The following is a 23401-nucleotide window of genomic DNA, read 5'->3' on the forward strand; positions in this document are numbered from 1 at the left end:
TAAATAAAATCTACCCATAACCCCCAAAGCTGTCCCAAAAATGGAAACAAAGAAATTCTGTACTTATAAAAAGGAAGGTTGAATAACCTATAGTATACACACACCATGCTCACTTTAAAAATGAATTTAAGCTATACCACTTATCTTGGAATGATTTCTATAATATACTGTTCAGAAGGAACAACACAGAAAAGTGCTTACAAAGTAATGCCCCCTTTTAACAAAGCAATCACAAGCCCCCTGCCCCTTATATGTGTGTGTGTGTATTTCTGTATTATATCAGGAGAGATGATTTCCTGTGAAGCTAATGAAGCTAAAGTTTAGAGACCTCTACTTATGTAATTTTTAAGGTCCTATACCTAATTTTGTGTTCACAATTTGTATTTTTTCCTTAAAGTGGGTCTCCAAATTAGGTAAGTTTCAGCCCCTGCAAAAACCTGGATTTGTGCTCCATGTATATGAGTATGGAGATAATTATGTGGCAAAATAGTAAAGCCAGTTCAGTTAGAGGAGATATTCGGGTGGGGGTTAAGAGGGAGAAGAAAGGATACTACCATAAAGTGAAAAACCTAACATTTTATTTACTCCTTCAATTAAAAAAAACTGTAATGGTGATATTGAGAGTTTGTTGAAAAGCATTGAAAAACCTGAAACAGAAGTGCAATTTTTTTCTTGTGTACCAGCCAACCAGCCAAAACTCAGTTAAGAATGTGGTCAAAATAAAAAACAATTACCCAGGTAATGGGAAGGGGGAGGAGGCAGTTGGTGAACATTTGACAAGTTTTCTATCAAATTACTTTTGAGAATGATACATCCATTCTATCATGAAGTCTAGAAAATAGGAAATCGCAAAAAGAAGTGTGATCGACAGGTAGTAAGCATTTCAGAAATGTTGGTTAATGAATCAATGAATGAGTAAAGGAACACTCTTCCCAACAATTGTTGGGTCCAATCATATCTTGTTATAACTTCTTTCACTGTTGTCTCACCTGCTCTAGAGAGTCTGAACACTTGGGGAACTTTTGGAATAGCTATGTTCATATGTTTTGTTAGCTCCAACAACACCAGTTTCCAACAAAGAGGTTATTTTCAAAGTAAAATTTTATCACTGAAAATAAATTAGGATAATGTAAGTCTTAGGTGATTGGAAGATGTTCAGGATGAAACTTTTCAAAGATACTTCTTGACTAAACTACATTCAATAAGTGCCTCAAGAAAAAGGCTACATTAATGAGGCTGCATCTTTATGTGAGATTAAAGGGGAGTTTTATGGTAAGAATGCCACTTATAAATGCTATTAATGACGAAGTCAGCAGAACACAGGAAATACTTTATTAAGTCCATAGACAACCGTCTGCTCATGTTGCAGAAGTTTGTACCTACCTTCCTTCTATGATTCATGGGTCTAGAGCAGCACTGTCCAACAGAAATATAATAAGAATCATATATATGTATGTGTGTGTGTATATGTGTGTGTGTGTATATATGTGTATATATATGTATACACATACATATATATATATATATATTAAACATTCTAGTAGCCACCTTTAGACAAGGTAAAAGTAAATGATTAAATTAATTTTAATAGTACATTTTATTTAATGCAATATACTCCAAATATCATTGCAACATGTGACTGACATAAAAATTCTTAAAGAGGTAATTTACATTTTTATTTTTGAACTAGTCCTTTGAAACCCAGCATATAGTTTACACTGTGGCACATCTGAGTTTGGGGTATCACTTTTGAAGTGCTCGGTAGCCACATGTAGCCACAGAGCAGATTCTACAATGAACTGTCATAGTCCCCCAGAATGACACTAAGCCAGGGATAAGCAGAACAGGTTATGTCTCCTTACTTCAGGTGATCTAATTGTTCACATGATAGTTGAGGCCCTGTCATGCTCAGAAGGCTTGGGGTAATTTATTTCAGTCTTTTGCTTTATTTTCATGTGACTTGCAAATGTGTCATTTCATTAATTCTTGCTAATGGTTATGTTCCAATATGTGGCCCCTCAGGTTCTCTGCCAAGCTGTTGTGGAATTATGCTCCTCACATTTTCACTGATCAAACAGATGTAATTCTGGCAGCTAGGCCATGAAGGCCCCGTGAAGTAACCACAAAGATGGTGGTCCAAAAGCTTCCACCAGGAAGCAGTGTCAAAACATTTATACCTCTCTCACAGATTTTGAAAGGTATTCTCAAAGAATTAAGAGAGCAGCCACTCCTTTGAAATCTAGTTTTTGATTGGTTCATTTGAAAAATGAAAGTAGACCTGTTGCCCTTGGGAACAAGCTAAAAGAGCTAGTGTGTTCAGATTATGGCCATAGGTATGTGGGGACCTGTACCCTCACATACCATATATGACTAATGCTAATGCAGGATGATATTCTGCTTGTAAGACTCTGAAGTAGCACCCATATACAGAGTCTGCCTTCAGTCAATCTTTTTATCTATTTTTTTCTGAGGACCTATCCTTTCCAAATAAGGCTAAACACCACCCATCCTCAAAGATGCTGCTCTTAAGCAGTCATCATTTGTCGAAGAGAATTTGAAGTTGTGTCTTTATTTCATTATTTTGGTTGTCCCCAGGGGGCTTTCCACTGTTTACCAGAGGCTTGCCATCCTGGATGATCGGCCTCGGTTGGGCCTGTGCAGATGAGCTCATAGCACAGTACCCTGTTCCGGCCTGGGCGAGGGGGGAGGGAGAGAAAAGCAAAGAAACAAGCTTCGTTGGTCACATGTGGGGGTGCTTCATCACTGTGGCTTACATTTAGTACCCTATCCAGAATTTGGCCAATGCAATTTCTACCAGTTGCCTTAAATACTTTTTTGGAGATGAGATGGAGCTTCAAGTTGATGTAGAGCTTACTTTGTAAACTAAGTAATTACTTTGACTCCTTCTTTTGAGCTGTTTTTATCTGCTATTATCCTTTATCCTTCCTCCCTGCCGAAGTCATTCCTTTTTTTGGGGGAAAAAAATGGTTTCTGGGAAGTGTTTTTGTCAGTATGAGGAGATTTTCCAGAGTATCATCTAGTACTGATGCAACCTTGTGCTTCATCACCAGTGGTTACTTGATGGAACGGGTAGAGTGGCCCTTGGCTACTGCAGGCCTGATGACAGACAGACTGGCTACTGCCTACCTGAAAGTGGAGTCACTGCACAGAGCTTCTTTTGTTTCTCTCAGTGTGGCACACGTGGAAAATGATAATATTTGCTCAGTTGCCTGTGATCATAGCTCACAGCTGTCGGCAACTGGCCTGGGGCCTCTGGCTGCCGCAGTCCCCACCTGGGCAACTCCATTCTGTTACACTAGTTGTGAAGCTTTGTTCTACAGAATAATGGTGTACAGATAAACTTTTGTTATATGAAACTCAAAAAACCTCATTACACTCTTTATGGTCTCAATCTCATAACTTTTCAGTTCATTTATTGAATAGACATTTACCAAATGCCTCTTATTTGCTCAGTATGCTTATTTATTTTTGTCAGGAGGCTGCCTGTAATTTTATATCTTCATGCATGGAGGTAGAGCTTTTCTTCTTATCACCTGCTACCATAGGCTCCATATATTCTCGTGCCTCATCCTCTAGAGGCTACCATGTTTGACCTCTGTCATAGCCCTTATCTTCATGCTTACCAAATGGGTTGTCTACACAGAATTTCTCATTGATCCATGACAACCTTAATATGGGAAATTTTACTCCTGAGATGTTCTAGCAATTCTTAAGTCATTATTATTGCTCTCTTTACCTAAACGATGTTCTTCTGGGAAAAGAGAATGCTATTCTAGAAGGTGATTTCACAGTATCTTAGTCACATTACAGTGTAGCCTATTTGGGAACTATTTATAAAGAAGTGTTGGTCGATTCTGGATTGGGTCTGGGATTAGGTCTTTCTTGACTCTTAGATTTCTTCCATCAAGTCTTCAGATTACTAACAGTATATGTTTTAGAAATCATGTCTGATTATGTCACTTTCTTGCTTTGAGTCCTTCGTGGGCTCTGCATTGTCTCAAAGTGTGGAAGAAATGCAAACTTAATACAGCCCAAAGGCTTTTCTTGACATGGGCTTTTTCTTCCTCTCCATTCTTGTCCTTTTCCCTTCCCTCCTCACACAAAAATCCATGCAGCTCCCCAGGTAGTAAGTCTTCTTCATGCTTTGTGCCTATGGACATGCTCTTACTCCCTCCTGCTGAGATCCCTTCTCTCCAGATCACTGTCTGACTAAGGCGTTCTTAGCTCCACGGGAGCTCTCCTCATGCAGCCATGCTTGGTACTGTTTGCACATCTGTGCCTTCCCTGCACACTGGGTGCTCGAGGTCAGGATCCATGTCTTATTCATATTTGTGTGAATAAGTAACCTCCCAGCAAGGTACACTCATAGTGGGCAGTCATTCAATGTTTATAGAGTGAAAGAACTAATGAATAAACGAGTGAATGAAGACTTAAAACAGGACGATAGCCCTTTTCAGGATATTTCTTATACTCTCTTAAAAGTGACTACTGTTCAAGGGAAATGTGACCAAGACCTATAGTTAACAATCTAGTCCGATTTTGCAGGGAAAACATTTACTGACTATGGTAGACAAGTTCTTGAAATAATGTTTCTTTCATTACCAGCCTATCTATGCTACAAGAGCAGGTTCTTTTTAAACAAGTTATTAACAATACAGATTGTAAGATATTGTAATCTGCAGCCAGGGCTTGCCTGAAATGTCAATTTAGTTTAATATATGAACAGAGATTGTCTCCAGGATGACTCTGTCAACCTTCAATGCAGTTAATAAGTAAATTGTCAAACTGCCCAGGTGGCGTAGACTTCCAAGGTTGCCCTTTTTGCATGTACCTTGAGGACTAGTAAGATTTCTTAGGTCTTCCATCTCTTAGTGTGTCACCTCAGGTCAACAGCAGGAGTAATGTTCTTGAACACCAAAGACATGATGTTTCAAGGCTTTGCTCTTTGGATTAGAATTTGTACAGCAAACTAGAATACAATCTGGATGCTGCTTTGTATGCCCTCTTTACTGGTTCATGGGTTATGCAACTGGAAAAATGGGAGTTTCTGCCTCTGTGAGTTCCTGCCATAGGGAGCTCTGCTTCAGAATGCAGGTGTGTGGGCATGCCCTCCCCAGCTGGAGGAGCTATGGAGGCCTGGCTCCCACGGTGGTCTGACTATTCAGAGAGCTATTAGAAGGATCTCCCTGGAGCTGTTCTGTGGTGGTGATTATACCATTCAAAAGCCACAAGTTTAAGGAAGCAAAACTCCTTCCTGGACCCTGCAGCTGCTAAAGTGGGAAGGTCCATGTTTCCGTGTGTACTAATACACTACACCTGTTACTGGTTCAAAGCTCATCTTGGTTAAATCTATACAGTGTTTTGAAGTCTACTTTACCCTAAGAAATCTGCCATGTTTTTTACTTCTTTGATCATTGTTTGGTCACTGGCCCTTCTTTTACCTTCAAATTGGTTAAGACAGCAGTTCTTGACTGTTTTTACTCAGTCAGCTGATTATGGGCTGGCCTTCTTTCTCTTTGCAACTTTCCTGAAACTGTTCTTGGTAATTCAAGACTTGGCCAAACCAAATGGTTGTGCTCAGTGTTCTTCTCATTTGATGTACTCCGTGGCCACTCTCTAATTCTAGAAACTCACTTTCCTTCCCTGACTCCCAGCATTCTGCCTCTTGCTTTTCTCCTCCTTCCAACTCTGGCTGTCTTTTTCAGTCACTTCTGTAAGTCCTTTCTCTCCCTTTCCCCACCTGAAATGCTGCTGCTCTCTTGGGCCCAGTGATTTCTGGTTAAACACACTGTCCGTGAGGGAGGGCACTTGTTTCCAAGTGTCAACAGCCATGAATGTGCTGATGGCCTCAAATCTTCATGCCCTGAGCCTTGGAGTGGCCCCTGCAAACAGGCATTTGCAGAGGCGCTCACTGGTCTGGGCCACTGGAGCAGCACCGAAATGTTTCCGCCCTTCCAGCTGTTGCCAGCAGAGGTGAGGCAGTCATCCACGTGGGGCATTCCTTTTTCCCTCCACCACACTGTCTCTCAACAGCAAATCTAAATTAATAATCTAGAATTTGTTACTTAAAGCAGGATGGCACAGCAACTTAATTTAAACCAGATAACTCAAATATTTACCTTGGCTTTAAGCTCGTAAAGTGCCAGTTATTAACAGCATATTTGCACTTCTGTAATACAGCTGTGCTATCAACACTTTTATTGTTTTACAAGTTAGGAAAATATAAGGAAGGTGATTTTTTAATGAACAAAAAAAGACTGTCATTCTTTCGATTTTTGAAATAGTTTTTGTGCTATCATTAAACATTTTATATCCTTCTATTATAGCATTTTTGAAAACTTAATGTAACTTTTTCTCCAATAGGTGTCTAAGTTCATGTTGCTATAAGAAAAATACCATATTCTGTGTGGCTTAAACAACAAGCATTTTTTCTCCTAGTTCTGGAGGCTGGAGGTCCAAAATCAAGACGCCAGCAGATTCAGTGTCTGATTATGACCTTTTTCCTGGTTCATAAGATGGCCACACATGGTGGAAGGGGTGAGAGAGCTCTCTGGGGTCCCTTTTATAAGGGTGCCAATCCCATTCGTGAGGGCTCGATCCTCATGACTAATCACCTCCCACAGCTCCCACCTCCAAATGCCATCATGTTGGGGATTAGGTTTCAACATACAAAGTTTGGGGAGACACAAACTCTCAGCCTATAGCAATAGGTAAAATGGAGATGGTAATAGTACCTACCTCATAGGGTGGCTGTAAGGATAAAATGAGTTGCGGGTAACAGAGTAGTACCGAGCCCAGATAATGGTGTCTATGTATTTGCTGCTATTATTACTGTTATTTGTCACTCCCACTTGCTTTCTCCTACAGACTTCTCAAGAGCACAGAAGGGATGCTTTTTATTATTTTATGTGTGAGACCAAGTTACAGTCCTTGATATGTAATAAAGGCTTAGCCACTGTTTTTAATGAATGTTGAATTGTGCTTAAAAACTGATTATCCACATTGTCTTAGAAAACACATCTGTTGATAAAGGGAATCAATGCTATAATTGTCAACCTCAAGCTCTGTCTTATCTTACTATTTATTATAATGGTAAAAAACTAAATGTTTCAATGTTTGGGCTGAAAAGTATATTTGTGACCATTACAACAGCAGCATGCCTCACACACTAGCACAAATGGATTCTTTAGGAGTTTTCGAGTCAAAGTATATTTTATTTTTTTCAGTTTTAATACTTTTATTCACTTGGTAAACAACTTTAACTTTTTTCCTTTCAAATTTATATTGAATGCACCAGGAGAGTTAGCTATTCCAAAGAAATCTAGCAAATCATTGGTAGACTGAAGAATATTGTAGTAAACTGAATATTAAAATCTAAGTATATCAGCTTTAGGAATTCAGATTTTTGGGGGCAGTCTTTCCTCTAACAAAGAGCATCTGTGGTTTTTCAATAATAGTACTTGGTAGGTAGTAGGCTTTAGATTGGAAGGGGTAAAATCATCCTCTTGCCTCATCTGTGCTTAGATGTTTGTTTGCAAAAATGTGGTTTGGGTTGGAAAGTACCTTAAGCTCCTGTCTGATCTAGATTTCTCTGAAGTGTGAGTACGTGTGTTGTGTGTGTGTGTGTATTAATTAGAAAAACCGATTTGTGTCATTTTACATATTCTATTATTCATAAATACTGACCTTTATAATTCACTATGATATTAATTTTGGGAGATCTTACCAAAGTAAACTTATATTAGTTAAAAGCTGTAATGTTCATATTAATATTTTTTCAGATTTGGATGTAAGACCTAAATTTCTTTGTTTACTCCATCAATTTTAACCAAGCTGCTGAGTATAGCCTAATATATCTAATATTTATCTTTTGGGTAGGCAGATTTGCAAATATAGTCTCTTGGTTCTGTGAGAGAATATAATTTAGTGAGTACACTGTCTCTCTCCATATGATTGATTATAGAAGGTTACTGTTTAACCAAATGGATGTTTGTAATCCAAATAAACGGACATAGCGCAACATATTTATCTAGACCTACCAAGGATACAGACATAGTGAACATAGAAACCTGTTTTCCTCTGTTGTTCATAAACAATTGGTTTTAGCCTTTTGATGATTAGAACATACCTTTATTTTTAATTTTTAAATGTTTTAAGCTTAATAATTATTCAAGAGGGATATTGACCACTAATTTAAGAATGCTTTATTTAAACAAGAAAATGTTTAATTTTAGTAAAGAGTTGTACATTAGATTCTTTATTCATATTGTTATAAACAGATATGCTTAAGATTTGTAATCAAATCTTATGATTACATGTGTAATCATAACTTTCATAGTATCTCTGAAATTTTATTTTGGGCATTATGGGGACATTATGTTTATTACAATTAGATTAATGTAATTCAGCAGTTATAAAGTGTCATGCAAAGTTTCATTTCTAACTCTCTAACTGGAAAGAAACACCTGCATTTAAAGCATGAAAATTGTAAACTAGGTTTTGACTTTCATGAAAATGATAATGAGTAGTATAAGTCATTAAAGTAGAGGCTCCAGATTTCCTTGATGGCATTACTCCAATTTATTTAACGAATACTTATGAGTGCCTAGAGTAGCATGCAGACTCTATAATTTGACACAGATTCCTGCCATTGAGGTCTGTGCCGTGTAGTGAAGCAGAGAGCCTTTTACATGGATGATGTTGGCCTGGTACAGAGAACTGCCTTCCTTTCCTGCCTGGGGAGGCATCTGTGCCATGCTGTGAGAGACCAGAGGTTAGAGACTTGGAGACTAGAAGCCGTGCCTGGTGGGGAGGTTGGGGCAGGGTAAAGAATGTTTATGTGGAGAGGCGATATATATATTTTGTGATGCATTGCACATATGTGTCCCCATTTCCTGCAAAATCTTGGGTGCCCTCAGCTCTGCTTTGTGTTCCACTGGTTCAGGCCCCTGGGAAGGGAAGGAGATGGGGAAGCTAATGGAGCAGAGGGAGGCTGCTTGACCTCTTCCCTGGTTTCCAAGGCTTTTCTGAGGACCCCTTAGAGTGTGTAGATGAGAGGCTGACAACTGATGATCCAAGTCAGCCCACAGGGTTGTTTTATTTGGTTTCATAGTATTTAAAAACTTAATGTAAAATAGTCAGCATTTCAAATATAGAGATTTCACATGAAAATCCAGTCAGAAGATTGGCCACATTCTGTCAGCTTTTTCTGCAAGGTGACTGACTAGGCAGAGCTGGGGATCATCTGCCTTTCTTTATGCCTCTTGCCTGACCCTTGTAGCTGTTTGGGTTTGCAGCCTCTGCCGTGAACCTTGGCTGACTCTGTAGTTTGTGGTGTACACGGAGGGTTTGATGAGCCTCCGTCCCTCACCCCTGCCTCCTTCCACTTGCCAGTCTAAGCAGCAGCATTGACAACAGGTATCAATCCATAAAAACAGAAGGAATAAAAAGGGAGTAGTAGGAATGTTCATCATGACCATGATATTTATAGATTTTTTTCATTGTTGAAAGTATGTTTACCATGTTCATGGAATTTATGTATATTTTCTGTCTTTTATTCCCCTTTATTACTGGGACAAGCAATGGTTGTTTTCATTTCATTACAGAGTAGCCAGGAGACAAAATTATTTTAAGCAAAGTACCTCCACTTTAATAAAGTTTTTTAAACCTTTCATATAGTCTAGATAAAAATTTTTCTGAAGTGGATTGAATTCACAAATATTATTTTGAAAATCAGGTGCATGTTTTTAACTTTAAGCTAAATTACTTTGCCTTCATGTATGTCCAACTAGTCTAGTACTAATAGAGTGAAGAGCAGTTTTATTTGTAAGGTTTTCCTAAATTGTATAAGAATTATAAAATATTTTTCTTCTCTTTTCTCACAAAATTCTGCCAGCGAGTTGAAAACGGTGACTTCAACTGGATTGTTCCAGGAAAGTTTTTAGCATTTAGTGGACCACATCCAAAAAGCAAAATTGAAAATGGTAGGTTTTTCTTTACTTTACCATCCAAAAATTAATTTCAGCTCATCTTTCATTTCTTAATTTCCTCAGATAAAACTTTATTTTGGTAATATTACATGAAGGACATTTATTAATTAAAAAAATTGAACACTAGTTATTAGTGTGTTAAATATTATGGTTCAGTAGGTAGAACTGTAATTACTGTTTTAAAACTAGTAAATTTTTAGTTTGCCATAAATAGGATGCTCACTTTACTGGATCCAATTGTCAAAGAAGAATCTGAGAAACGAATTGACCAAACCGATAAGCAGATTGCTAAATTCACTGTCAGTGGTTCTCATATGTATTTGGTGATAAAGTACTATACAATACAGAGTATTCTTTGGGGAACACCATGTTGAATAATGATGATGATAACAATAGGTGTCATTTATTGAGTATTTACCATGTGCTGGCTACTAGCTACTCATAGCATTAGCTCATTGAATGTACACACAACACTTTGAGGTGTAGGTAGTATTATCTCCATTTTACAGTGGAGGAAATTGAGGCTTATGAATAGGAAATTTGCTCAAGGGCACAAAGTAACAGGCAGAACTGCAGCTCCACCCCAGAGCTGGGCTCCTAAACATTGCCACTAACTGATCTATTTGTTTCCATCATGACAACCAGGAACAATTTCTTAGCTGACAGTAATTAAACTATTTATTTGTAATGTATGTATAGCTAGTGGCATACATACTCAGGAAAAAAAAATTAAAAGCAAAACAAAAAATAAGCCTCTTGAATGAAACATGATCAGCTATTTGAATTTTTCTGCTGTTTGTTTTTACTTATTTATTTTCATCTGCTAACTCTCCCTAGAACATAAGTAATGCTAGGTACCAAAGGTTTCCAAATAACTTAGGGGAGGAGTACATAAAATTAAAAATTATAATAGCTTGTTTTTTGCTGTCCATCTGGTCTTATACCTGGCACATCAATTCTCTGAGGGAACATAAATGGGAACCCGAGTCTGGATTTCTGCTTCTTTCCTCATCATCATTATCATCATCATCAACATCATGAGTATTTATCTGAAAATCTGGTTTCGTAGTGTACTTTTACTCATGCATTTAGCTTTGATGATTTGAATTTCCACAAATGTGCATATTCATTTCGTACCTGTGACATGTCTATGAGGGAACCTGCTTGAATCACCGTTTTCCTCCGTGGATGGGTAACCCAGGTACAGAGCCTGAAGCCAACAACTTAGGAGGTCTCTGTACTGAAGCCAGAGTTACGGCTTCTCAGTCATGAGTTAGCAATCATCATATTGCCCATCTCTTTTGCTCCAGATATTAATTAACCTCAGTCATGCTGGGTTGTTAGGAAACAACATGTTGAGGGCCTGAGGAAACTGCTTTCTGACAGTGGTCTTTTAAGACAGGATTGATGAAATTCACCTTTGGCCTTCTGTATAAAATGATCTGACTCAGACCTGGAAAATCTTAGCAGGGGGGATGGTTTCAGGAGCGGCCTTGCTGGTCAGGGTTCACCTGGCAAGGTTGAAAGAATTTTGCCGTTTAGGAGTCACATGTTTCATGAACTTTTCTTAAAGAGATGAGAGGTATAAATTTAAAAAGTCATTTTAAATATTTTTATAGAGGTAACATATGATTTTTTTTGAAATAGAAAAATGCAGGCGAACTAATAAAAAAAGCATAAGAAGACCTATAGTTCTAAGTTTTCTTGATTTACTAGCTGGTGGGGATTATTGGGTTTTGATTTTCTTTGCATTTGTTCCTCTGTTTTTTTACTTGCATACATTTTTTTTCTCTCTCAGAGAATACACACACAAATACACACACACATGCACACATATAAAAGTATTCCAATTTTTTTACAAGCATGGAGTCATAACATAATTACTGTCTTATAGCAGCTTTTTCATTTAACATATCACAGACTCCTTTCTATGACAGTAAATATAGATCTTCATTATAATTTTCCATGACTGTATTGTATATTATTTAACGACTATACCATAATTTTGTTAATTAACTGACTAGTTTTTGAATGAGACCTAAGTTATTTGCAGGTTTTCATTTTTTAAAAACTTATGGATGGTGTACATTTTGTAACATCTTTTTGTACAGCTCCAGTTTCTTTAAGTTCTTAAAAGAATGACTAGGTAGAAGGCTATGAATATTTTGTGTGATATTTCTTTTTTTTTTTTTTACACTGAAGAATAATTGACATACAAATATCATACTAGTTTCAGGTGTACAACATAGTGATTCAGTATTTATATACCTTAGGAAATGGTCAACAATAATAAGTCTATTGCCATCTGTCATCATACAAAGTTGTTTCAATGTTATTGACTATATTTCCCTATACTGTGTATTATAGCCTCATCTTATTTTTTAACTGGAAGATTGTACCTTCTTAATTGTCAAAAATCTTAATTCTGTTTGGTCCCATTATGAAGTACAGGGAAATAATTATAGCCAGTGCTTGCTTTTATGCCAGGAAAGGTACCTAGCCCTCTAGAATAGATGGCAGTTAATTTATAGAAGGGAAGATGGAGGCTCAGAGGAGTTACCTACTTGCCCAGATTACCTAACAGCCAGAAAGTGTGAGCATATGGATTCAAGCACTGTTCTCTGATTCCAAATTCTGTGTTCTTTTTTATTTACAGAGGAAGTACATGTTCATTATAGAATATTTAAGCAATAGAGATAAAAAGTTGCCTGTAATTATATAATCTAGAAACAACCACTGTTAAGATACTGCTCTAGATACATCTTTTTTCTATGCATATATTGTGCCATTTTACATTGAGAAAGACAGGTTTCAAAGTGCCTAATATTTGTCAATTTTTATGATATCTGGAACAATGTCAGTGAAGGCTGTCATTGGTAAAATACTGATATTTTACTGGAATCCCCATTTTAAGATCCTGATATTACCTAGAAGCTTGGTGATTATTTTTTTTTTGAAAATCTTTTTTGAACTTGAAAAAATAATTTTGTGATGGTATTAATAAACTTCACCTGTTATAGTAGAATCTTGGTACATTCTTTTAATATTTTTAAAATTGAGAAACCCTATGTTTCCTGAGGAGGCTGAAAGTCATGTTAGGTGTTTATTAGTAGAAATGGTAGATATTTTTATGAGCTAAAACTCAAATAGCTGTTGCTCTGATATAGCAAAAGGAGGCCTTAAAATCTTGGAATCTGGGCAGAATGCATTATAAGAGTCTCAAGTGTGTGTTGTGTCAGCAAGTAACTAGACATTTCAAGTGCACATTGTTTTGACATTGGGGCAGTGAACAGCCCTGTCTTTTATTTATGCATTTATTTTTGTCAAACAAGTTGAATTGATAAATGAGTTCTATTGCAGAATGGAAAATATTTTGGATTTTAGATTTTCAATGAAAAACCCCAAACTCTCAGGTGGCAATGGCCTTCTCATTTCTATTAAAATAAAAAAAACTGCCACACACACACACACACAGAGAAGACAGCTTGAAACAGGGAATCTCAACAGTTTTAGCGTCAGACTGCTCATTTAATAAGAGCAGTGAGGTGTAAAGATTCTGGGCAGGTTGAAGCCTGGCCCCACCCCTAACTGGTTGTTTGAACGTCTGTGAACATCTCAACTTCTCTGAGCATCAGTTTACTCATATATCAAACGGAGAAATAGGATGCACATGCGGGCATCTGGTGAGGATCAGAGATATTATATGAAGTGCTTTGCACAGCGTCAGGCACATAATAGGTGTTTATTAGATAGCAGATATTTTGATTACAGTTTTATCATTATTGAGCCCAATAAACATTTTATTGCTTCCTACATTTGCCTGCCGCATTTTGTAGTTTTTCTTTTAATGATGAGTGAGTGGACTGCTCGTTTTGTGCTGATGTCCTTGAGTTTCCTAACTTTAAATGCACTTCCTAAATTAATCTCTAGGAAGAGGTGAATTGAAAATCTCTCTTAGCTCTGAAGTTGTTTCAGTGTTTGGTCGTCTTCTGAGCTCTGCCCGTCCTTTACTGATGCCAGGGCGTCATCTAGTGGCCAGAGGGAGTAAGTGTCGAGTGACTGCTCCGTCGGCTCCGTGTGCCTTGCTAAAACCAGCCACCCTCCAAAGCAACCAGTGTTGACACTACCCACCGTTATTCACAGGCCATAGGATATTGTCATTATTGGTTATAACTCTTTTGACACAGTTTTGAGGATTTAAAGAAATCTGTTTATCAACTCTAGGAAGTACAACCCCTAATGTTTGTATAGTTCTCCTTTCTAATTTGACAAATAGAGTCAAATTGGATCTTACAGGAAATCAGCCCCAGTGCATGCCCAGGAATCAGACTGCCCAGGTTCAAGTGCCTCCTCTATCTCTTACTAGCCTGTGTGCCTGGGCCATTTTACTTTTACAAGCATCAGGAATTGGGCAATTGCAAAGGTTAGTAAGGCAATCCTCACGAAGCACTTAGTGCCTGGCACACAGGAAGCACTCCGTAAGGGTTAGGTATGATTATCATCATGATTGTTATTATTTCAATGTTCTATGATATACATAGTTTCTCTTAATAGTTGGCTCAGGTGTATTATCCAAGTGCTACTTACTTCTGAAGGAACTTAATATTTGAAGAGAAAAGTTCTCGTAGTCTTGGTGGAGATGAGAAGGGGATAGACATCAAAGCAACCATCAACACACTGGGTGACAAGTGCCATCACGGAGGTGCCAGTTACGCTAGGGACCCTGCGTCACAAGTGCTCATCAGCCTGCCAGCACCAAGGAAAAGCTCGCATGTGTGTGAGCTCCTCCTTCCCATTCTTTACGTGATAGAACAGCTTTCGTTTCCTTACGCCAACCGCTGTCCTTTTTTCCTTTAGGCTGTAAATCTGCTGCTGGGAAATAGTTTGAGCAAATAAACCAACTAGAAAGACAGATTTGATTTTTACAAGTTGAAAAGCATCTGTTTTCTCTAAATGTGTGTGTATGAATTACTGTTTCTATGCAGAAGACTGAAAATAAGCTCCTTGTTACCTGTTCACTCGAAAGCAGCAGGACCTGTGAAAATCACGTATCTGGACCATGGACTAGTTTGCTCTGCCTCCAACTATTGTGTTACCTCGGCCCAATGCGCCAGTTAGGGTTTTTGTTGGCAGGCAGCAGAACCAACACTGGTAAATTAAACCAGAAAGCCATTTACTGGAATTATGTTGGAGAGCATTCATAGCCTCAAGGGAAGGCTGGAGAATGAGGCTTAGAAAATGAATAGGATCTGAGGGAGATAATGTAGCAGCAGGGTCCGGGAGGGAAATAGAAACCACACCATTTCCAACAGAGGGAATTTAATATAAGGGATTTGTTACAGAGAAAGCTAAAAGGTAAAAGGGCAACATTGAAGAAATGAGAATGTTATGGAGGAAATAGCTACTGCTTTTAAGGCAGGGGAGACACAAGGGCAAAAAAAGTGGGGATACCAGAACCTGGGGGCTCAGAGGAGGAGCCAGGCTGGCACCAGGGAGTCTGAAGGGAATACTTCACAGCTGGTGTTTGCATCTGGGGGCTGAGGAGTGGAGAACATAAGGCTGGGTTACAGGCCCCTGGGCACTCTGGCTGCCCCTATCTTCTGATGCTGAGACCATGCTGGCCCCCAAACAGAAGTCCCTTCTCCTTCCTCTGGCCTGTAGTTGTGCTTAAGGACCTCTCGTATCTTGAACTGAAAGGAAGCCAGCTGCAAGTGTAATATGCAGACCCCACCCCCAGCATGAGAAGGTTGGCTTGCAGCTAAGAGAAAATAGGAAATGACTAACATATACAGGGGCATCAGGAAATGCAGCCAAGGACACAGAGCAGAAACTGGCACTTCACCTTGCTGGCTGCTGCCCCCCCAGTGCTTGGAGCCCATCATCCTGAAGGAGTTCTGAATGAGATGGTCTCACCTGCTATGCCTGGGAGTCAGTGAGCCCTGAACGGGTTACAGAGGTGGTAATCAGTGTGCTGAGAAATTAGGCCCCGTAACCCCTGGGGCTGCTGGGCAAGGTCTGTAGTGGCCAAAGCCCCCGGTGGTCACCTTGGTGATTGGCCAAGTCTAGTTCCTGTGTCTGTAACCCAACAGACTCTGTGACTTCCAGCGATGCTCACATGATGCTCGATCCACTCAAAATAGAAGGTGGTTTAGAGGCTGATCATCTTGGTCCACCCCCAAAAGAAACTGTCTACAAAAAACTATTCGACCTCTTTTTGTTTCTTAATCTGTTAAGTGGGGTTAATGATTCTTATCCTAATAGGCTGTTTTGAGAATTAAAAATAAATCATAGGCAACTGACTGGTACATGGTGGGTGCTCATGATTGTTCATCTTCTGTGGGGGATTGCACTGGAGATAAAAAGGATACATCTGGCAAAAATGCTTTAACTGTGGTTGACAACTGTTTGTCAAGTGGAATAAAAGGCACAAAGAATCATTCCACGCTGACTGTGGATATTGGAGTGCCTCAGGAATTTCTTTGTTTTGGCTTGGGAAGCGTTATGCTCCCAGGATTTGAATCTCAGAGGTTGAGGTTTTGAATTTTCTTGAGCTATTTCTAATACTTAGAGGTGTTTTTTTTTATTCACTCGTCTGGATTTTTTTTTAAAAACAGTTATTCAGATTGCTGCTTTTGGGAATGTGCTGCAGGCTTGTAGAGTCTCATGAAATTCATTTTCGTCATAAGCTCTGTTGAGATAAATTTCATTGTGAAGGGCTTTCGTGTTTCTGGGTCAGGTAAGATGAAATGCGTGCCTTTTGCTCATAGCTCCTTTTCTCCTTTAGGTTATCCTCTTCATGCCCCCGAAGCCTACTTTCCTTACTTCAAAAAGCATAATGTAACTGCAATCGTGAGGCTGAACAAGAAGATTTACGAGGCAAAGCGCTTCACAGACGTGGGCTTCGAGCACTATGACCTGTTCTTCATCGACGGCAGCACTCCCAGTGACAACATCGTGAGGAGGTTCCTGAGTATCTGTGAGAACACGGACGGGGCCATAGCGGTTCACTGCAAAGGTGCGCGGGAGGCCTCGGCGGTCACCCTGTAACCCAGGGGAGGAATCCAGAGGAGCAAATCATGCAAAACGAAGCCGGTTACTGTCTTAGGAAAAAAATGAGTTTATGTCTTGGTTTCAGAACACTTGAACATAAACCCATTTAAATAGCCTGAAAGGAATGGTTGCTTGGATGTGGATAATCAGTGGTGGTGGGACTTTCTAGGTAAAGCAGTTTTTCTGACCTTTTCAAGTTCATGCTGGGTGACACCAGGGGCCACGTGGTGGGGAAATCCCAGATCACAGCAGCAGTGTCTGCAGGCTGGCAGGAGACGTTTAATTAGGTACAGTTGTCAAAGGGGCATCGGTGTTGGCTCCCCTTTCACTTTGCGTTCCAGAGTTGCCCATCTCCTTTCCATCTTTCTGCAGCTATCTGGTGTTTAATGCTCCCATTTTATGACCCAGCTTTCCAGACTTCCATTTCACCCTCTGCTCCTCCCTTCCCCTGCTAGTCTTTTGCATCATAAAATAGAGTGTCTTCCCTGCCCATTGCTAAAGGATGGCAGCATTCAGGAGTCATCTGATAGCTTACTTGGCCACAGATGTGTCGTTGCCTCTTTGACCTGAAAGACTGTAAATGAATCTGTGGTCTCAAGGGAAGAGTACTTGGGGGCAGGGGTTGTTCAGTTTATAAGAGGCATAAGGTTGCCAGATTCGGAAAATAAAAATACAGGATGCCCAGTTAAATTAGAAGTTCAGATAATGAATACTTTTTAATATGTGCATTCTGTATTTTCTCTGGCAACCTTGTGTCAGCTACTCAGAAAATATGAAGTAACATTTGCTTTAAGCCTAGTTGTTAGACTGTGAGGAAGCTCAAGTTCCATTTTAGATTTTCCAGCACGGTTGAAGGTATTTTACTGGGGTCTTTGATTTCAGTGACAAGCAGAGAAATCTGTGGCCCCTGAGAGATGGAGCCTTTAGTTCCTCACATGCAGCTTTCCATAGTGCCACCGGGGGGTGCTGTTCTCATAGTTTTGAGTCTGAGAACCACTTTTTTGTGGAGTTTTATGCTTAATTGTCTAGTAGGTGTTGGGGATTGTACTGTTCTTTTCATGTGCCTAGTGCTGCTGTAACTGACTTATTCAGACAAGCATGGCTTTGGTTCTGACAGAAATTAAAATACCATTTTGTAGGCCCTTGTTTCTATGTTTAAGATTTGAGTAGGTGGAGGTACTTGCTGAGCGACAGGAGGCTGCATTTTCCCTGAGACCCAGAGAGATGGAAATGAGCTGCACACAGCCCTGATTTAGTTGAGGACTCCTTATGGCCGGCTTCGTCCACACTGACATAGCCTCTACCCTCCCCTTCCCCTTTTTTAATCAGGACTGCACCCTGACTTGCACAACTTCCTACTCCATCTAGGGTGGTGGATCTGTTAATAAGGCAGGTGTCTTTGTTCACTAATCACCGTTGACTGTTGCTTTCAGTTCTAATCAGGTCACAGTGGGAGTACTGTGGGCTAGCTTGCCCCTCATGTGGTGCATTTGTACCCCATTTCTGTTTCATGTTGTTAGAGATTGCCCAGGCCCAAGAAAAACCCTGCATTTCACATATTTCAGATATCAGTGGAACTTGAGAGATAATGAGAATATGGCAGCTGTCAATGTTTAGTAGGAGATATTCATATGCTTACTTTCAAAGTTTATTTTTGTGTCATAAAAACCAGTATTTTTCCTGGGAATAAATTGGCCTTATTTCCTAGTCAGTCGGTTTTATGATTACCAAGTCATAAAGCTTACCTATGTCTCATGTTTTGAATTGAAAATTCATGGGGAAAAAACTGCAAAGCTTTCATTAAAACTCAGCATTTCTTTTTAACATTTGTAAATTGAAGTATAGTTGGCATATAATATTATATTAGTTTCAGGTGTATAGCATAGTGATTTGACATTAATATACATTATGCAGTGCTCACCACAGTAAGTGTAGTTACCATCTGTCACCACACAAAATTACTACATTATTGGCTATATTACTTATGCTGTACTTTTCATCCCCATGACTTATTTATTTTATAATTGGAAGTTTCTACTTCTTAATCCCCTTCAACTATTTGCCCATACTCCCACACCCTCCCTTTTGGCAGCCACCAGGTTGTTCTCTGTATTTATGAGTTTGTTTCTGTTTTTTTGTTCATTTGTTCTGTTTTTCTAAATTCCACATAAGTGAAATTGCATTGTATTTGTCTTTCTCTGTCCTATTTCACTTAGCATGATCCTCTCTGGATCTGTCTATGCTGTCACAAATGTCACAATTTCATTCTTTTTTATAGCTGAATAATATTCCATTGTATTTACATATTACATCTTTATTCATTCATCTGTTGGTGGACAGTTAGGTTGCTTTCATATCTTGGCTATTTTAATTGATGCTGCAATAAATATGGGGTACATATATCTTTTCAAATTAGTGTTTTTGTTTTCTTTGGGTAAATTCTCAGAGGTGGAATTATTAGATCACATAGCATTTCTGTTTTTAATGTTTTGAGGAATCTCCATGCCATTTTCCATAGTGGCTGCACCTATTTATATTTTCACCAATAGTGCAAGAGGATTCCCTTTCTCCACATCCTTGCTAACTCCTGTTATTTCTTGTCTTTTTAATACTAGCCATTCTGACTGGTATAAGGTGATATTTCATTGTGATTTTGATTTGCATTTCCCTGATGATTAGTGATGTGAGCATCTTTTCATGTGCCTGTTGGCCATCTATATTTATTCTTTGAAAAAATGTCTGTTCATGTCCTCCACCTACTTTTTTAACTGGCTTAGTTGGGGTTTTTTTGGTATTGAGTTGTATGAGTTCTTTATATATTTTTTATATTAACCCTTTATCAGAAATATCATTTATGAATATGCACTCCCATTCAGTAGGCTGCCTTTTTGTTTTGTTGGCAGTTTCCTTTGCTGTGAAAAAGTTTTTAATTTAATGTTGTCCCAGTTGTTTATTTTTGCCTTTGTTTCCCTTTTGGGAAGACAGATACAGAAAAATATTGTGAATGATGATGTCTATGCTTTCTTTTAGGAGTTTTCTGGTTTCAGGTCTTACATTTAAGTCTTTGATTCATTGTGAATTTATTTTTGTGTATGGTATAAGGAAGTGGTCCAGTTTCATTATTTTGCATGTAGTTGTCCAGTTTTCCCAACACCATTTATTGAAGAGACTATCTTTTCCCCATTGTATAATTTTGCTTCCTCTTTTGTAGCTTGATTGACCATATACATCTATTTCTTGCCTGTTTGTTCTGTTCCATTGATTTACCTATTTTTATACCAGATTTATTTTGATTAGTATAGCTTTGTAGTATAGTTTGAAATCAGGGAGTGTGATACCTCCAGCTTTGTTGTTCTTTCTCAAAATTGCTTTGGCTATTTGAGATCTTTTCTTGTTCCAGTCAAATTTTAGGATTATTTGTCCTAGTTCTGTGAAAAATGCTATTGGTATTTTGATAGGGATTGCATGTATCTGTAGATTGCTTAGGGTGGTTAGAACATATTAACAATGTTAGTTGCTCCAGTTCATGAGCATGGTCTATCTTTCCATTTATTTGGGTTATCTTCATCAATGTCTTATGTTTTCTTTCATCAATGTCTTACGTTTTTGAGAGTGTAGATCTTTTACCTCCTTGGTTAAATTTATTCCTGATGTATTATTCTTTCTGCTGCAATTGTAACTGGGATTGTTTTCTTAATTTCTGTATCTTCTAATTTGTTATTAATGTATAGAAGTGCCACAGAGTCCTATGTATTAATTTTGTATCCTGCAACTTTATGGAATTCACTTATGGTTCTAATAATTTTTTTGGTAAAGTCTTTAAGATGTTCTATATATAATAAATCATGTCATCTGCAAATAGTGAGGGTTATTCTTCTTTCTTACCAATTTGCATGTCTTTTATTTATTTTTCTTGTATGATTGCTGTGGTTAGGACCTCCAGTACTAATGTTGAATGAAAATGGTGAGAGTGGGTATCCTTGTCTTGTTCCTGTACTTAGAAGAAAAACTTTCAGCTTTTTACCACTGAGTATGATGTTAGCTGTGGGCTTGTCATTTGTGCACTTTATTATGTTGAGGTTGTTCCCTCTCTACCAACTTTGTTGAGAGTTTTTATCATAAATGGATGTTGAATTTTGTCAAATGCCTTTTCTGCATCTATTGAGATAATCATAGGATTTTTACTCTTCATTTTGTTAATGTGGTATAACATGATGATTGATTGGCAGATATTGAACCATCCTTGCATCCCTAGAATAAATCCCATTTGATCATGGTGAATGGTCTTTTTAATGTATTGTTAAAATCAGTTTGTTAATATTTTTGAGGGATTTTTACATCAATATTCATCAGGGATATTGGCTTGTAATTTTCTTTTCTTTTTCTGTAGTGTCTTTGTTTTGTTTTCAGGGTAATGCTAGCCTCATAGAATGAATTTGGAATTTTCCTTCCTCTTCAATTTTTTAGAATAGTTTGAGAACAGTTGTTTGCTCTTTAAATATTTGGTAGACTTCACCTGTGAAGCCATCTGGTCCAGGACTTTTGTTTGTTGGGAGTTTTTGATTACTGGTTGAATTTCATTACTAGTAATCAGTTTGTGCAGATTGTCTATTTCTTCCTTATTCAGTCTTGGTAGATTGTGCTTTTCTCAGAATTTATCCATTTCTTCTAGGTTGTCCAATTTGTTGGCATATAATTTTTCACGGTAGTCTCTTACAACACTTTGTATTTCTGTGGTGTCAGTTATAAGTTCCTTTAATTTCTGATTTTATTTACCTGAGGCTTCTCCCTTTTTTCCTTGATGAATCTGGCTAAAGGTTTATCAGTTTTGTTAATCTTCTCAAAGAACCTTAGTTTCATTAGCTCTTAGTTTCATCAATCTTTTCTAATTTTTTAAAGTCTCTATTTCATTTATTTCTGCTCTGATCTGTACTATTTCCTTCCTTCTACTAACTTGGGCTTTGGTTGTTCCTTCTTTTCTAGTTTTGTATAAGGTCAGATTATTTGAGATTTTTTTTTATTTCTTGAGGTAGGTCTGGTCTGTATCACTGTAAACTTCCCTCTTAGAATTGCTTTTGCTCTGTCCCAAAGATTTTGAGGTGTTGTGTTTCCAATTTCATTTGTCTCAAGGTATTTTTCTTACTTCCTCCTTGATTTCTTCATTGATCCATTAGTTGTTTAATAGTGTGTTGTTTAGCCTCCATGTGCTTGTGTTTTTTTCCAGTTTTCTTTCCTGTAATTGATATCTAGTTTCATACCATTGTGGTTAGAAAAGATGCTTGGTATGATTTCAGTCTTAAATTTATTGAGACTTGTTTTGTGGTCTAATATGAATTACCTTGGAGAATGTTTCATGTGCACTTGAAATCAATGTATATTTTGCTGTTTTTGGATGGAATGTTCTGTATATAACTGCTAATTCCATCTGGTCTAGCATATTGTTAAGAACTACTGTTTCCTTACTGATTTACTGTCTGGATGATCTATCCATTGACATAAGTGAGGTGTTAAAGTCCCCTACTGTTACTGTATTACTATCAGTTTCTTCTTTTATATCTGTTAATATTTGCTTTCTATTTAGGTGCTCCTGTGTTGGGTACATAGATGTTTACATTTATTATATCCTCTTGTTGGATTGATCCCATTATCATTATGTAATGCCCTTTTTTGTTTCTTGTTACAGTCTTTGTTTTAAAGCCTACTTTGTCTGATATAAGTATTATCACCCCAGCCTTTATTTTTATTTTTTGCTTCTGTTTGCTCAGAATATTTTTTTCCATCCCTTCACTTTCTGTCTATGTGTGTCCTTATTTTTGAAGTGAGTCTTTTGTAGGCAGACTATAGATGGATCTTGTATTTTTTATCCACTCAGTCACCCTGTGCCTTTTGATTGGAGCATTCAGTCTGTTTACAATTAAAGTAATTATTGATAGGTATGTACTTGTTGCCATTTTGTTAAGTGTGTTCTGGTTATTTTTGTAGTTCTCCTCTTTTTCTTTATCTTCTCTTGCTCCCTTCCCTTGTGATTTGATGCTTTTCTTTAACATTATGTTTGGATCTGTTACTGGTTTTGGTTTGTGGCTACCATGAGGTTCATATATAAAATCCTACATGTATTGCAGTCTTTTTTAAGTTGATAGTACTTAAGTTTAAACACTTTCTAGAAGCACTACATTTTTATACTCCCTCCATGTTTTATTTGTATGATATCATATTTTATGTCTTTTTATTTTGTGTATCCCTTAACTAATTATTGCAGATAGAATTGATTTTATTGCTTTTGTCTTTTAATCTTCATACTAGCTTTATAAGTGACTGATCTACCACCTTTACTATATGTT

The 23401-nt window shown here is 37.9% G+C and overlaps 1 protein-coding gene across 5 annotated transcripts in view; it reads left to right on the forward strand.

The window, feature by feature from the left end:
• Positions 1-23401, forward strand: part of CDC14A (cell division cycle 14A) — a 181655-nt gene that overhangs the window by 104169 nt on the left and 54085 nt on the right. For all 5 annotated transcript variants that reach the window (XM_057500470.1, XM_036883870.2, XM_036883871.2 and 2 more), the window contains 2 exons: positions 9917-10004; positions 16795-17025. In XM_057500470.1, coding sequence (XP_057356453.1) covers positions 9917-10004; positions 16795-17025 — 319 coding nt within the window. The remainder of the gene's footprint in view (positions 1-9916; positions 10005-16794; positions 17026-23401) is intronic.

The sequence above is a fragment of the Manis pentadactyla genome, chromosome 4 (assembly GCF_030020395.1).
Source record: "Manis pentadactyla isolate mManPen7 chromosome 4, mManPen7.hap1, whole genome shotgun sequence".
Lineage (NCBI taxonomy): Eukaryota > Metazoa > Chordata > Mammalia > Pholidota > Manidae > Manis > Manis pentadactyla.